The sequence below is a fragment of the Ambystoma mexicanum genome, chromosome 13 (assembly GCF_040938575.1).
Source record: "Ambystoma mexicanum isolate Mex_15411 chromosome 13, UKY_AmexF1_1, whole genome shotgun sequence".
Classification (NCBI taxonomy): Eukaryota; Metazoa; Chordata; class Amphibia; order Caudata; family Ambystomatidae; genus Ambystoma; species Ambystoma mexicanum.
Genome location: NC_090938.1, coordinates 687,427,035 through 687,443,008, shown reverse-complemented (window position 1 = coordinate 687,443,008; position 15,974 = coordinate 687,427,035). Strand labels below are relative to the sequence as shown.

At 45.8% G+C, this 15,974-nt stretch overlaps 1 protein-coding gene across 3 annotated transcripts in view; it reads right to left on the bottom strand.

Moving 5' to 3' along the window:
- Positions 1-7,058: 7,058 nt before the first annotated feature.
- STARD3 (StAR related lipid transfer domain containing 3) overlaps positions 7,059-15,974 on the bottom strand; it is a 274,830-nt gene continuing 265,914 nt past the window's right edge. For 2 of the 3 annotated variants that reach the window (XM_069634728.1, XM_069634729.1), the window contains 3 exons: positions 13,345-13,449; positions 13,052-13,145; positions 9,340-9,602 (listed from right to left, as the gene is read on the bottom strand). In XM_069634728.1, coding sequence (XP_069490829.1) covers positions 9,492-9,602; positions 13,052-13,145; positions 13,345-13,449 — 310 coding nt within the window. In that variant the 3' untranslated portion in view covers positions 9,340-9,491. Of the gene's footprint in view, positions 9,603-13,051; positions 13,146-13,344; positions 13,450-15,974 lie in introns of all 3 variants that reach the window. The other variant, XM_069634727.1, reaches the window with a different exon arrangement.

Genomic DNA, 15,974 nt, shown 5'->3' with positions numbered 1-15,974 from the left:
TAGTACAAGATGGGTCCCCTACTAGATTTTTTTTTCAAGGATGATGAGAAACAAGAGGCCATGGACATCTTCCATGAGGGAGAGTTGGCATCAAACCATGCCATCATGGTCTCAGTGGATATCGCAGATACTGGGTTTTGCCAGCCTGGAAACAGAGGGGTTCTGTGCAGGCAGGGTTGGCTCAAGGCCACAGACCTTCGACCCGATGTCCAATCAAAGGTCATTGATATGCCCCTTGACAGCACTGCCCTTTTTGGAAGAAGGTGGACGAGTCCTTACAGTCCATCAAAAAGGACACAAACCGCTCGCTCCATGGGCACACTGCAGCAAAGGCGCCAGTCCATTAATTCAAGAAAAGGGCATTATGGCAGGACTTCACAGGATAACCGCTCCACGTACCAGTCTTCCTCCTCTTAAAAGAACCCGTATTCATCAGGGAACCAGTACAGAAAAGTCCCAGTCCTATAGATGTTCGCAGCAGCAATGTGGCTTTTCCCAATTTAGGGGCAAGTCCAGCATAGAAACAAGACCAGTCCAGGGCCAGGTCCTGCCGCTTCAGCACCCCAGTGAGAGGACGGTCAAGGTTCATCAACAAATGGGCAACATCACAACCGACAAATGGGTGCTTTCCCTTCTGCAGCAGGGCCACTCGCTGGAGTTTGTGGACTATCCACTGGACAGTCCTCCCGCACACAAACCAGCAACGGTGCGACACCTCTTTCTACAGGAAGTACGAGCTCTGCAATGACAGTGCGCAGTGGAGAAGGTTCCAAGGGACGAAAGTGGGCACAGGAGTCTACTCCTGCTACTTCATGGTAAAGAAAACGTTACTGCAGAGCAAGTCAGGGGGTTGGAGGCCCATATTAGAACTAAGGGTACTCAAGTTCCGAGAGGCAGAATTGTTCCGCATGCACACTGCAGCAAGTGTTGTCCCAGCTCCAACAAGGAGATTTCTTGGCATCCCTCGACCTCGAGGACACCTATTTTCACATCCCAATTTGGTGCTCAGGCCAGCGCTACCTAGGTTTCATGGTGGCAGGAGTGCATTATAAATTCAAGACCCTTCCATTTGGCCGGCGTTCTGCTCTGCGGGTGTTTACCAAATGCCTTGCACCAGTGGTGGCACACCTATGGCAGAGGGGCATTCACGCCTACCCGATGACTGGTTGGCGAGAGCCCCCCTCCTTTCAACTGGCAGAAGCCAACATTGAGACCACCATCCAGTGTCTACAGCAACTGGGTTTCGCCATCAACTTCTCAGCTGGTGAAGTTCTTGCATGGGCTGTTCGGGTTTTTTCCGTCTGTCACCCAGCGCCAGCATGGGCACTGGTTTACCCTGCTTTTTTACTACTTACGAAAATAAATAACAGAACTTCTGTCACGCTCTCAGGCAGCAGAATATAACATCTACTATCTATGAGACTTACCAGACCATAAAAACAAATGGCTATTTTCTACAGCTGTACTGACCACAAAGGTTCGTTATATCAATGGGTACTCCCAAATTTTTTTGTTATCGGGGGGTCTAGTCTCTGAACAGGGAGATTCTTGAGAGACAAAGAAACACAAAAGACTGACTACCCCTCTCTCTTTGGTCTTTCGGCAACACAGGTGTAGGTACTAAGGTACTGTTACATCAATCTACAGCAATAGTTTTAACAACATTTATGCAAGGAAAGCATTTTTTTTCTCATAGACCGTTAATTTATGAAGATATAAATCTTTTAATAATCGGTTAAAAACTATATGTTTTTATATGTATAAAACTTGTACATGTGTGGGCTTTTTCATACGTCACTCATACCTTTCATAACTATACATTCATACTGTGACATAAGGGTTTAACAATTTGAATTTTCTTGTGGCATATTAGTCGTTAATAATATACATGACATCAGGAAAAACATTTTGTTTTTCTATAAGTCGACATATGTTTCGGCCCCTTCTATTAGTACCACCGTTGTCTACGGTAGTCTTAGGACTTGTTAATCGGCCATCTTCAGGACAGTACTGGTTTTTATTGAAGCTTTACGTCTTCACCTCTTTCTTTTTCATACGAAAAGCCAAATCTGTGGTCGAAATGTTTTGTTCTGGACCACGGAGCTAAAGTTGTGGGGTATCTTCTATTTTACCCCTTGTCTGGAGCCATTAGACTTCTTGATCTAGGTGAATCTTCAGAATTCTCTGCTTCTGTGCCACTAGATAAATAGTGAACGTATCGCAACAGTTTACGTAGGTGGCATCGGAAGTTAGTGCCTCTGGTATTTCTTCGCGGCGAGTGGTATTTTAGTTCTAATAATGTCCCTTCGTCTGTCGCTGAACGGGTAGGGAATCTTCAGAAGCAGAGAATTCTGAAGATTCACCTAGATCAAGAAGTCTAATGGCTCCAGACAAGGGGTAAAATAGAAGATACCCCACAACTTTAGCTCCGTGGTCCAGAACAAAACATTTCGACCACAGATTTGGCTTTTCGTATGAAAAAGAGGTGAAGACGTAAAGCTTCAATAAAAACCAGTACTGTCCTGAAGATGGCCGATTAACAAGTCCTAAGACTACCGTAGACAACGGTGGTACTAATAGAAGGGGCCGAAACATATGTCGACTTATAGAAAAACAAAATGTTTTTCCTGATGTCATGTATATTATTAACGACTAATATGCCACAAGAAAATTCAAATTGTTAAACCCTTATGTCACAGTATGAATGTATAGTTATGAAAGGTATGAGTGACGTATGAAAAAGCCCACACATGTACAAGTTTTATACATATAAAAACATATAGTTTTTAACCGATTATTAAAAGATTTATATCTTCATAAATTAACGGTCTATGAGAAAAAAAAAAATTTCCTTGCATAAATGTTGTTAAAACTATTGCTGTAGATTGATGTAACAGTACCTTAGTACCTACACCTGTGTTGCCGAAAGACCAAAGAGAGAGGGGTAGTCAGTCTTTTGTGTTTCTTTGTCTGACCACAAAGGTTGACATTTACCCATTCGCCTGCCTTCTGAAAAACTTGTATGGTTAGTTTAAAAGTCAAAGTACATTTTGCAAAAGAGGTTCCAACTACAGTGTTCCTGCATGAATTCTCCATGTATTTATATTATTGTATTTATATGTTTTTATATTTGGTGGCTTTAACATTTTATCTTTCTGCACACATGCAAGCTAATATGTATCAATTTCTAGACCAGCAGGAACGCTAAAGTAACATATCCTGTCCGTAATTAACTATACTTTGGTACCTATGAAATTCCAACACGGTGCCCAGTTCGCTGCCACCCCAGTTAGTCATATAGTGTGTGCAACACAAACCCCTCGTAATCATAGGGAACTTTCCTGACCACCCTAACAAATGAAATGGAGGAGGGGTAAGGGAGGGATGTTCCTTCTCTTGCTTTGCCATATTTAGCTAGTCACTGGTCCTGTTGATAAAGAGACTATAGAGTATGTTGTCTCTTCATTCAACTCAAAAACAAGTCTGTATGCAGATGACTTACTCGAATTCATACAGGCCCCAATTAAGAATTGTAATGCAAAACAAAGGGGGGTCTAGGAGTCCCTCTACCAGCACGAACACAGCCCATTGACCTGTTCTTGGGTGGATGGCTCCTGGGAGAGCCTCAACCAAGTCTTTAGCTCACTGTCCCTTTCACAGAGGAGAAATAGCCCTGCATATCAGTCTTTGTCCTGCCCAGGGGCAGTCCAGCACCGAAATGCTAGGCAATTCTTCTGTGAACAAGAGTACCAAGAGCAACCCCATACACATGTTTCAGCCTTGTTAGGCATCATCAGTCAGGTGGAGCTGTACCCCTCGGAGAACAGTGAGCAAGGGGTCCACGTCTGGATTCCCCTGGTAACTTTGGATGAGACCCAAAGTTACTTAATATGCAAAACAAAGGGGGGCTTTGCTCACTGTTCTCAGAGGCACAGCTCCACCTCACTGATTTCCAACAAGGCTGAAACACATGTATGGGGCTGCTGTTGGTACTCTTGTTCAGAGGAGACTTGCATAGTATTTTGGTGCTGGACTGTATGCAGGGATATTTCTTCTCTGTGAAAGGGACAGTGAGCTAAAGACTTGGTTGAGACTCTTCCAGAGACCATCCACCCAAGAACAGGTCATTGGACTGTGTTTGTGCTGGTAGAGAGATTCCCAGACCCCCCCCCTTGTTTTGCATAAGAATTATAATGCACTTCTAAAACCAATAGGGTAATTCTTTGCAAGATCAGGTTATAGGATAAAGAAGTTTGGTAAATGTTGGACAGCAATGTTTATGAGTGGTAGAGAGTATATTAAAACCAAACGATATCAGGGTGCTCAATTTATACAAATTGAATTTGAGGCCTAGAATGGATTAAACTAGACTTTATCATGGCACTTCTCATTTCCATGATTTTAATTAAAATTACCACCACGGTTTTTATTTTGTTACAAACTCCTCCATGAGTGGGGAGAGCACAGCCAAGATGCCCACTTTCCTTTGAGCTCCTGAAGCAGCCTGAAACATCCTTTGTTTAAATCCTATAACCAGCAGTTCCACGATCACCTGCCTTTTGTGACAGCCACAGGGGGCAATTCGCTCTCATTAAACGGAATCAAGGTGGTCTGGTGCCAGCGATCCTTGCACCCAGATCCGCCTGGAGACCAGCACTCTCCTCTCAGTGCAGCGAAGTGCAATCTGCCCTGCCCAGAGGCAGACTCAAGGGTGTAGCTGATCTGCGAGCAATGCTGGTGGCAGTCAGAGGGAGGCGACTACAGTGGGTCGATTCAGCAACAGGTGCGGCTCAGGTGCTGAGCCACATCATTCTGCCCTGAACAGCACAAGGGCCTGTGTCCTAGGACATTTGTCTGCTTGGGCCCTACGGTGGTTTCTCCAGGCTGCAGGATGAAGGGCTTATTGTTGCTTCCAACTCCCTTCCTTGACCGGTGCTTAGAGGCCAGGGCAGGTTGGCACCACACAGGTCAGTTGTATGTGAAATTGTGACCTGAATTGGAACCCCCTCCTGGAACTAGAATTTATTGGACCCATTCTTACCTGCAGATATAAAATATGATCACATATGCTCTGAGACCAATCCTTTCCATCAGCAACTCCATATTTGGCGCTGGTACATTGATGATGTCATCCTGATTCTTTAAGGGACAGAGACAGATCTAGATTCCTTCAAGACCTGGCTGAATGGACGCAATCCACACCTGAAGTTCAGACTGGAGGCCACTAAAAAGGAAATTCCTTTCTTGGACCTCCAAGTCTTGGTAAGAGAAGGCAACCTTCTATCCAAGATCTATGGACCATAATTCCTTTCTTGCATATAAAAGCTACAATCCATGAGCGCTACCAACCTCCCTTTTGGACAATTTTTGAGATACAGGCAGACATGCACAAACTGACGCCTATGAAGCACAGGCGGGATCTCCAAAAACCTTCAAAGGTATTACTCCAAGAAAATAATCAAGGATCCGTACAAAAGAGGGAGGAACATCACACTGCAACAAAGACCTAAACGGCCAGCCAGGGGCAACATTACTGCAGTCTTTAGCTATTCCTCACTTTTCAATCATAACAAAAGGGAGATCGAAAAACGTTGGCCTATTTTGAATACAGGCAGCACTCCCCTTGAACTACCTTGCTTTGCTATCACACAGGCAGAACCTCTGCGATAGACTAGTCCATACCTTATCCAAGACAAAAGCAACTGATGACTGAATGGACAGCAGACTCTATGGTCAACACAGCCACTGACCGGACATGCACCAATGTGGCCGTTGCTCTGTGTGCACCCACATTTAAATTGGTTGGAAGATGCCCTGGCTGCAGAAGCACTTTATGAATTGCAGAAGCTCAGGGGTCATATCTCACCACAAGTCCAAGCTCACTACGCTATGTTGGCATGACGGTGCGACCAATCAAAAAGAGGATAATTGAACACAAGTCATGCATCCGAACGAGCATGCTGGCTGCACCTATGGTATCCCACTTTGTAGAGATGGTACATGGTGCAGACGATTTCAAATGGACCATCCTTGAAAGAGTTGTACCCACCGCATTACGGTGGTTATTTCAAATCTTACTAAGAAAAAAAAAAAAAGGCAACAATGGATATTTCATTTGGGCACCTGCAAGAAGGGCCTAAACAAGGAAATCCAATGGCACGATCTGGCTGTGATGTGACAACAGACATGCATGCACATCTGAAACTAGTAAGCAATCTTTGTACTGCACACTATGGACGTACCAGCCCCACCCACACAATCCCACGGAACTGCATAATGGGGATGCACCTCCCTTGTGTCACCATTGGTCCCCCCACCAACTCACCATGATTCACACATATCCACACACTCATGAGCCCAGAGAGATAATGCTCTCCCTAAATATAAGTAAAATTGTTCTGACTCCTGTCCCCTTACTGGAGGCCCTGCATTAGAGGATCTTAAACTGCAGGATTGGTAATACGCAGAGCAATAGAACACCCTTATTCAATTTGGGCCTTCACATAGGAGCACCCCATCAGTTGGGGCCACAACTGATTGTGGTGCCCTGATGGGGTCCATATTTGCTGTGGGTAAGCAGAATGCATATCAGACATTAATGGAACACTGTTGTGACTGAGGACGTTTAAATATGGCAACACCCATGTATAGGACATCTGCATGGACATGCAACCCAGGCCCACAGCACATAGGACCACACTACACGGCACCAACAGCGCACTATCCACCACTGCTAGGATCCCTTCCTGTTATCAGACAATGTCACTACAGGCACTATATTGGCTCGCAAAGACACAATCCATGAACAATAAAATACAAGCAGAGGTTGACACTCACATATGCCTGTATGCGAGCACGGCAATATTTCTGTAGAATAGGATCACATGTCAAGAGCCCACAACATGTCAAGGTGGGCAACAAGTTTTAAAACACACATGGAATAAGGGCAGTAGTATGGGCCTGGGGCATGTAAGGAGGAAAACAGGCAATCTGGGTGCACCTGAAATTACCTGCTCTCCAATCCTGAGACTAAAAAGAAAATCCACACACACGTAGTGTTTACCTTTTTACAAGTTCTTTTAATTGTTCTTTGATATGGTTACAAGGCGAGATGAGTTATCAATGATCGAAGGATTTTTAACGAAATCCAAAGGACTGCGTGGGAAGCTGGATGGGAAATGGTGTAAAAAGTGCAAAGTAAGGCCAAAATAAAACACGTCCAAATTCCCAACATTTCCAGTTCCACCTAAAGTGGTGCTAAAAATAATTCAAAACTAAGATAAAACAAAGCCAAAAGGTGATTGTTATCTTCGTGTGAGAAGGTTGACAACATGGCGTTTGTCAACTGGGGTGGCTGGTTTAAAAGCCAAGATAATGGTTGAAGCTCCCAAGGGTTTTCTGGGTATACATTCACTTTTAAAAGTAAACCTCAAGGTAAGACCCCAATGCGCTGTCCTGTAAACCTCGTTAAAAGAACACTGCGACCACTCCCAGCGAGACGCCATCAACGGGTTGGCATGGGAGGTAGCACATAGTAAAAAGAAGCCTTGTTCCATTAGTACTATTCCAAGAGCACTGCAGGGTGCTCCCACTCACATCAGAGGATCAGGTACTTCACACAAAAAAAAGGCAGAGTTAAACAACACGTTGAGTGACGTGGCATGCCTTGGAGCCTAGGTTTCAGACCACCACCAAGGGCAGGCCGCAGTAGGACAACAAAACCTAAACAGACATTAGTAACCCCTTTGATATTTCAATTAGTAAAAAAAATTGATACCAGCTCTTCACATGCTCCCACCAATGCCTGAAAAATCAAAATTCAGGCTACCCATCCCATTCATCACCAATGTTACAGGGTTGAGGCATTAATATGGGATGAAAAGCTTCAACAAAACCACAGTACAAATCGCCACCCGTGGCTACTGGAACCTTGTGCTGCCTACAAAGACCCAGAAGTTAATCGGTCTGGTAAAATGATCAGTTTCAGTACACTATGGAAAACATAGGGCACAACCAAGGCTCCGATACAAGGACAAAGAAGCCCTATGGCCGCTTACTGAGCAGGAGGCAAACTGTGCCTAGTTCTCCCAGGAAGCAATTGTGTTCAGTTTTCTGGTTTTTATTTCAGGAACACTCAGTAGGCAGGGAGCTTGTGGAAGGGGGAGGGCGGAGAGAAGTAGCTGGAGAGCCTGCTGCAGCCACTTTGCAGTGGAGGAGATGGGAGTGGATGAACAAAAATAAAGGCTGAAGTCAGGAGGGTAGAGAAACCAAGACATTTCAGAGTGAAAGGGCCTGTGGTTTTGATTTGGAAAAGGGCCTTTAAACATTACAGCACTCAACTAAACACCCGACTGCCAATCATCTTAGAGCCTGCTCAGATGAGGCAATGGTGCGGCGAACTGCTCTGTGGTCAGTAGCCACCAACAGGCTCAGTGCTCTATAGCGGGGTTCCTTCCCAAAAGGCTCTGCATACCTTTCCTAGTACAGGCAGCTGGGAGCACAAGATCCGAGTAACTAGGTTCCTTGGTCCGATTTCACTGGACATTGGGGTTTGCGACTGAATTCTGCAAAACATGGACGCTCTAAAAGCCTTTGATAGCAGCCTGCAACAACACCCACTGTCCAAAGTTCGGGTCATTGTTCTGAGAAAGTGGTATCTCCTTGACTTTTCAAAAAGATGGCACAGGTTACATGGCAGGAGCTTATTCAGTGCACAGAAAAAGTAGTGGTACGTCAGTGCCAGAGGAAGTCTGAAACAATGTGCCACGCATATGGTCACATGACAGAACCGTGCACCCTAATCTTTGCACAGGTCTCGAATGCTGCTTGGCAAAGGATAAATCGGCCTGGATTATGTAAAAGAGGGAATGCTAGAAACCTTTCCACTCAACATCCATATTGCCAGATGGTCCAAGATCAGAGCAGCAGCTAAAAACACTGAATGCCAAACTCGGCACACCCCCAGCCAAGCTCGGCAAACTCCCATCCAATCTTGGAAGACAAAAGACGTACATGTTGAGGGGCCTGCTTCATACAGGATGAGGCAATTAGCATAGGGAAAGAAGCGTGCTCTGAACAAAAGAAGTCCCTCATACAGTATTGTTTTGTCACACTATGAAAGGAAACATGGTCTCGGAGGTCGAAAATGTTCAAATATTGAACCGTTTGAGTCTGCAGAAGAAGGATTTAGGAACGTAATCATGCTTGAACGGCTTTCTGAGACCGATTACTCGGGTAGACCTAGGAGTCTCTGTTCTGATCTGGAATGGTCAGCATTTCCTCAGATAGCATGGAGCAAAGTCATATCTTCTACTGTCACGTCCCGACACAAGTCTTATCTTGACATCTGGCAAAAGAGCCTGCTTTCTGGATGCATGGTCAGCTCGTCCAATGTGCTGGAGAGGATTCCAAACAAGTAGCCCCTTGAGCAGCCAGACAGCGAGGCAGAGGTGGCGGCACAGGAATGTAGGGGCGCCTGGCAGGAGCCATGGTTAAAGCACACCACCGCTGGACACCTCCAGGACACGCTTACGAAGGTGAAATACAAACTCAAACATGGTGGCAGCGAGGTTCTGATGAATGAGATATCGAGGTAAACGACCCTGAAAGAAGACAAAGAAAGGTCAGCAGATATGAGGTGAGCAGGCAAATGAGACTAGCAGGTTGTCAGTTTCGGTTAACCCAGATGCTTCACTACTCTGCAATTCCAAAACTGTGTCAAAGAGGGTGACTGCAAGGGGGTAGTGTATATACAGAGGGATTCCCCCCTCCCGAGGATGAAGAGGGTGGCTACTTCCGACAAAACCAAATGGCACCCCAAAAGATTGGCAGCAGGGCTTGGGGACTCCCAGCAGAGCATGTTCAAAGACTTGCACTCCGCATAGAAGCTAAAAACTGTAGCCCATCATGACCCAATTATTGTCATGAGCTGGCCCATCTATAGAGCTAGGCATTCTGGTGTACTGGTGCTTCAGACCGACAGTTTGGTGTGCCGGTTCTCATTAAGCTAGTGTTATTCTACGATACAACATGTGCAGTCTGGCTCTTTGTGCATGTTTCTGTAAGGAAGGGCAAGGGGATGCAGGATATTAGAGAAAATCCTGGGCTGGTGTTTCGTGGTTGCAGGCATGTAGTACCAGATCACCATCGGTCAGCACCTTTCTATGTGGTTTTAGTGGGGAGACTTTGTATCTACAGAACCAGATGAAACAACCCAAGATGGATTAGCTATCAGTGCAGGTTTACTGAGGGAGATCCTGGTCTGGAAGACTGGGATGGTGGGGTGTTTGAGGTGGCGGTAGAAGTGTTGCTTCAGGGATCTGCAGTGGTTAATAGGGATATGGGTGCAGTAGCATGCATTGGGCGTCAGTGTGCATAAGGAACCACATGTAAGGTGGGAAGAGGACAGACTAGGTTAGTGGAGGTGAGGGGGAGGTGTTGGAGCGGAGACAAGTTCCAGTTTTCTTGCGAGTGCCTGTGGCGACGTCTGAAGGCCTCAGTCCATGGCCGAAATGTAAGTCTGACTTGGTAGGAATTTTGCCAATGGTCTGGGCTTAGAAGTTGTGTTGGAATAGAAGCAGACTAAAATACAATGTCTAATGCAGAGGGAACTTGATGGCCTCTTTTCTTGTCGTAGGCCTGGCCTTGGGCTATTGTTAATATCGTGAGTCTATTTTGGAGAACATGTAGATCTAACTGAGCTAAGTCCTTAGGATCGTTTGTTCTTGCACTGGTCAAGGGAGGTCTTGGAATCTAGGGACCGAGACGGTTAGTGCTGGTTATATCACAATAGTTTGTTGTGGTCTGGTGAAAAGCCAGCTAGGTGACTTTCTGAAGGTGCATTGTTGCCTAGGTATGGCGTTCCATAGGTTGGTTGCCAGGAATGAGACGGAGGACTCTGCATTTCCAGTTGAAGCATAAGACTTACTAAAGACATGTTGCCGAATCAGAGTTTCCTGACAGGTGCGTATAAGATTAACTTTGTGGCGGATTCTAAGCTACTGCCATGGAAGGCATGTTGAGTGAGACACATGGTTTCAAACTTGATTCTACATTGTACTGTGAGCCAGTGGAATGTCAGGAGAGCTGGGGTGATGTTTCACTGCCCATTTGTCCAGTTTTTTGGACACTCTTGTGTTTGTAGGCTAAGTAGGGATTTAGGCTTAGTAAAGGCTACTGGGCTAATCACAATTATAAACTTTCTAGAGAGAACTTGGGCAATGAGTGGCATGGATCTACGTGTGATCATCAAGTATGGCATGATGAGATACATGTATATTCATGAAAAAACGAATTCTTTCGATGGACTTAACACAGATTTGAAACTATAGTTGTCCATGTTTTGTCGAGGTTTTGGCTATGGGTAGTTTTGATTTTTCTGACCAAGGAATGTTTGTAGGTGGCCTATTTTAGAGCCACAGATCATAGGTTCGGTTGTGTTTAGTTTGTTGATTGGGTGTCATCCATGCATCAGTCCTGCCATTGCAGGGGTCCAGCTGATTTTAAGCTGAAACCTGCATTTGTTTGTAGACAATTTCAGCATTGTCTGGGTAGTTTTAGCAGTCGATACCAGAGTTGCTGTGCATTTTCAAGAGTAGGGTCCTATATATATTAAAGTGGAAAGAGGCTGGAAACTGACAAACCAAGCAAGGAATTTGGTTGGGTGGCAGGACATTTTATTTGGCGGGGTAGCAAGTTATTTGAATGCAACATGCTGGTGGTCTCCACCTCGTTACAGAGAAATGACATCTAGCATAACACACTTTTCTTCAAGCAGGTGTCCATCAGTCTTTTAAAGAGGGTTTTGTGGCAGATGGTGTTGAGAGCCACTGGGACATCCAGAAGGATGACTGCACTTTGTGTCTCATGCATTTTAGTGTCCGAGATGAAAGAGCGTGGATTCTGCTGCCCTAATTGGTCTGGATCCATGATGTGCCTCTTGCATGAGGTTAGGGGTCTCACAAGATCCTGAAGTCGTTGGTAGATGAACTTCTGGAGGATATTTGCAGTCATGTGTCTGAGATAGGGAGGTAGCTAGCTTGGTTGGCCATGTTTGCAGTGTTTTTTTACTAAAGGCTTTTAGTGTGTGGCTTTGTGGGCTTGGAGAACGTTTTCTAGATGAATTTAGATGCGAATAGAAGTTGGGTCAAACCGAGGATGTGGTGTTATGGCTCTGTACATGTTAGACACTAAGACTCTCTGGGTGATCCTGCTGGATTACCAGCATTGACTATGCTTGTGAATTCCTGCATATAGAAACGGTGGGGGCTTTTTAAGGTGCCGTTTCCATTTCAAGGTTGAATGTCGGCGTAGTGTCTTTTCTGCTCAGGTTTGGCATACATGTATCGCAGCAATCTGACCCTGGCTTTGTTTCGTTCTCTCTCCATGCTACAGTGTCTTCAATGCTCCAAGCACAATATTTTTACTTGACCTTCCTTTGCCATCTACTCGTCGATCCTGCAATTACTGCCTCCATCAACAACGGTCTCCTTCCCTACCCAACTCCTGCTCTACACCCCTCACATAGGCTTTCTGCAGCAGTCAAGTCAAAGCCCTGTGTAAGCAACTAACATTTCAGGTTTCCTCCTCCTCTCTCCTAAACCACCACCTCCCCCCGGCCCACTTACCGCTCTCTTTTCCCACTCCTCAATCTGAAATAGCCTTGAGTGTAGAAATGGATGGAGTAAGATGCTGGATTTGGGTGGGCCTGGAAAAGGAGGGTGGAAACTAGAAGAGGAAGGTGGAGACTCAAGGAGCTAGTGCACAGAACATTATTAGAGCGGAAGCTGAAAAACTGGATACCAGAAAGAGGACTTTAAGCAGGGGCAAATGTTAGAGGAGAGTTTATGAAGGCTCCAGACTGAAGCCAGAGGCTTTAACAAACATGTGCAAATGGGAAGAAGGGATTCGAGTCATTTGAGGGCAAAGGAGGCCAGTGGCAGGAGAATGGGTGCTAGATGTGCTTAGGCTGTCAGAAAAAGGTGGCCCGAGGAGGGATAGGATGGAGGAGAGTGGCTGAAGAAGGTCAGTGGAAGCCACGAAAGCTCTTCACCTTAAGGTCGGTGTTGAGGACCCAGATGACCGTACATACTGTAGGATTCCGGGAAGATTTCAAAACAACGAAGGCACCAGGGCCATTTTCCCCCCTGAAAGACAATAGGAGAGAGAGGCATTACAGCACCTTCTGCAAAGACACAAATCACATGCAAGTATATTTACAGTATTGTTAGGTGTGGACATGTACAGGCTGGCAAATACTGCAGGAAGACTGCCCGTGGCCCTGCACATCAACCAGCCCACGCACCACTTCCATGATAACAGCACAAGTAGCAGTAAGATCCCTACCGCACGTATTTATGAAGAGGAGGCTTGGCTGCGTGGGCCACAGCCATTCCGGAGGAAATGTAACGATCCTTGCGTCTCTCGATTCGCCGAACATTCACAAAATCCCTAAGAGGTGCGGGGCAAAAAATGTAGCACAAATTAAAACAGGAGCACAGGGACAGAGCGCTTCCTACCTTATAGGACTGTACTCTCAGACCCCATACAATAATCGCAAATGCGGACAGCCAATGACACCATGGCAAACATGTCTGCCAAATTAATTGCTGTACTACATTTGTTTTTTACAGACTGAAACTGATCTGAATGGGTAGCAATGCTCTTTACAGCATAGTTTATCTGAAACCATGGCCCCATGACTATTTGAAAAAGTGTATACCGACGTCGGATGAATGACAGTCCACTACAGATAACTGTTCAATCTCTTGCAAGCCCCTCAATTAGTTCACATCCTACTAAAGAAACAATCATGTTTTCAGTAGTGCCTTCACCAGCAGTTTGGTCCAGTCACCCAGCAGAGTGCCCCAAGGCTCCATTCTCTGCCACACTAGCATTTACCTGCGAGTATGTCAAGTGCCTCTCGAACAGTCTTTCACATCTTCACAAATGACACCTCTTGTTAGGACCAACCAAGCAATGAAGCTACACACCAAGAATACATCTCTTCCACCTGCCAGAAAGATGCTGTGCTGAACCTCAACGTCACAGCAACTAAAGCAAATGGCTCAGCCTCCCCTCATATACGATTTATTCGTCCTTCCATTTGAGGCAATTTCTAATTCGGCTAGCTCCACTTACAATTGCAACCTGAAATGCCTATGAAATGTAAATCATTTTTTCTCTATCTCGAACAGTGGAATGGTTTCCTCAAGCCCTACTCTCTCCTAAAATTAGATCAACAGTGTTAGAAGGTGCCAAACAACTGCAACTTTGAAATCTCCAACTACTTTCAGACTTCACCAATGTGGAGTTAGAGTACATGCCCAACAGGTTCTTCATCTCTCCAATGGCCCCCATTAAAATGAACACCATTCAAATGGCTTGTCCCATTCAAAAGCACTCTTAAGGAAATGCCCCTGAATCACCCTCCATCCTCATGACCCCCCAATAGACTCAAACCACTTGTGCTCTTCCTGCTTTGACTCGAGTGGACCACCTTTGAGATGTTACACCATTGGTAGTAAACCGGCAGTGAGAAGGGGCCTCTCTTTGAAACTCCGCTTCAGTCCAATCTAATAGCTCTTCTATAAACTGCTGAAGTCATGCCCTGACACTATCCACAAACCATTGAGAATCCCTCATGCCAACCTCCCTGAGGATATTGCAACAGGTCGGTGCCTTACAAGTAATGCAAAGTAGTCTTATATAGTGCAACTACTACCATTGTACAGACCTCTATGCACAGGTTTATGGCAAAAAGGGGGGATGAGAAAGGTTGTGGGGGGGAGGGGAGAGGCAAAATGCGAAACCTGAAGTGTTGAGGACTACAGATCGAAATACCCATTCTCTGTGTGTGCTATGCCAATGTGTTTCTAGGCGAGTCCGGGTGATCGCACAGGGAGTATATGTCTATCCAGAGGCGAGCCCCAGCTTTTCGATCCTGCTCTACTCTGTACTGACAAGGTGTGTGGGAGAGCTGGAGGGATCGAATGTGTGTGTGGAAGTGGTACAAGGCTTTGCTGAGCTCAGCTCAGCTGGAGTTCCTGTGTGCAGGAGAGTGGTACCAGCATGTGCATGCATTCTGCAGAAGTGTGTGAGCAGCAAGCCATGCATTTAGTGTAAGGTGTACAGAAGAATTAATGAGCAGGTTATTGGGGAGAGGATATTAAAAGGGTTCTGGACTGAAGACGTTTACCTGGCTAGAAGGCTCTGGCTGTCCTTCGTTTATTCTTGTGGTGATAAGACTGAGATCCTCCTCATTGGTACACCTTCACCATCCTTTTCCCCTTTCTCTCTGGCCGGCCTCCCTTGGCCGCCCTCCTACCCCTACCTGCGAGGCCAAGAATCTCGGGGTCATCTTTGACTCCACACTTTCCTTCTCTGCACAAATCTCTGACGTCTCTAAAAAGTCAAATTTCTTACTTCACCTCCTTCCGAGGTACTCTGCCTTTTCTCAGAAGTTCAATGTCCCTCAAGCTCTGGTTCTCTCTAGGTTGGACTACTGTAACAGCCTCTTTCTAAATCTATCTACCTAATCTCTCCACCCTTTACAACTAATCCAGAACAGCACTGCGAGACTTGTCCTTGGCCTCAAGCCCTGGGTTCGTATCTCTCCAGCACTGAAATCACTTCATTGGCTCCCAGTGGATGCAAGGGTTACATTTAAAACCCTCTGCATTGTCCACAAGGCTTTTTGGGGCCTGGGTCCAAAATACCTTCTTCCTCTGTAAATACCTCCCCTCTCGAGCCCTTCGCTCCTCTACTTCTAACTCTTAGAGTCAGTCGTTTTTCAAAGAAACGAGTTGGGGCAGATCTCGGTCTTCGGCAGGGGCCTCCTTTTGGAACAGCCTGCCGGCCACCTTAAAACTTGAGGAGAATCATCTCTGGTTCCGGAAGCACCTCAAGACCTTCCTCTTCTCTTCTGCATTTGCCCCTCTTCTCCCCTGCTGATCCTTTTTCTCTTGGCACCATGC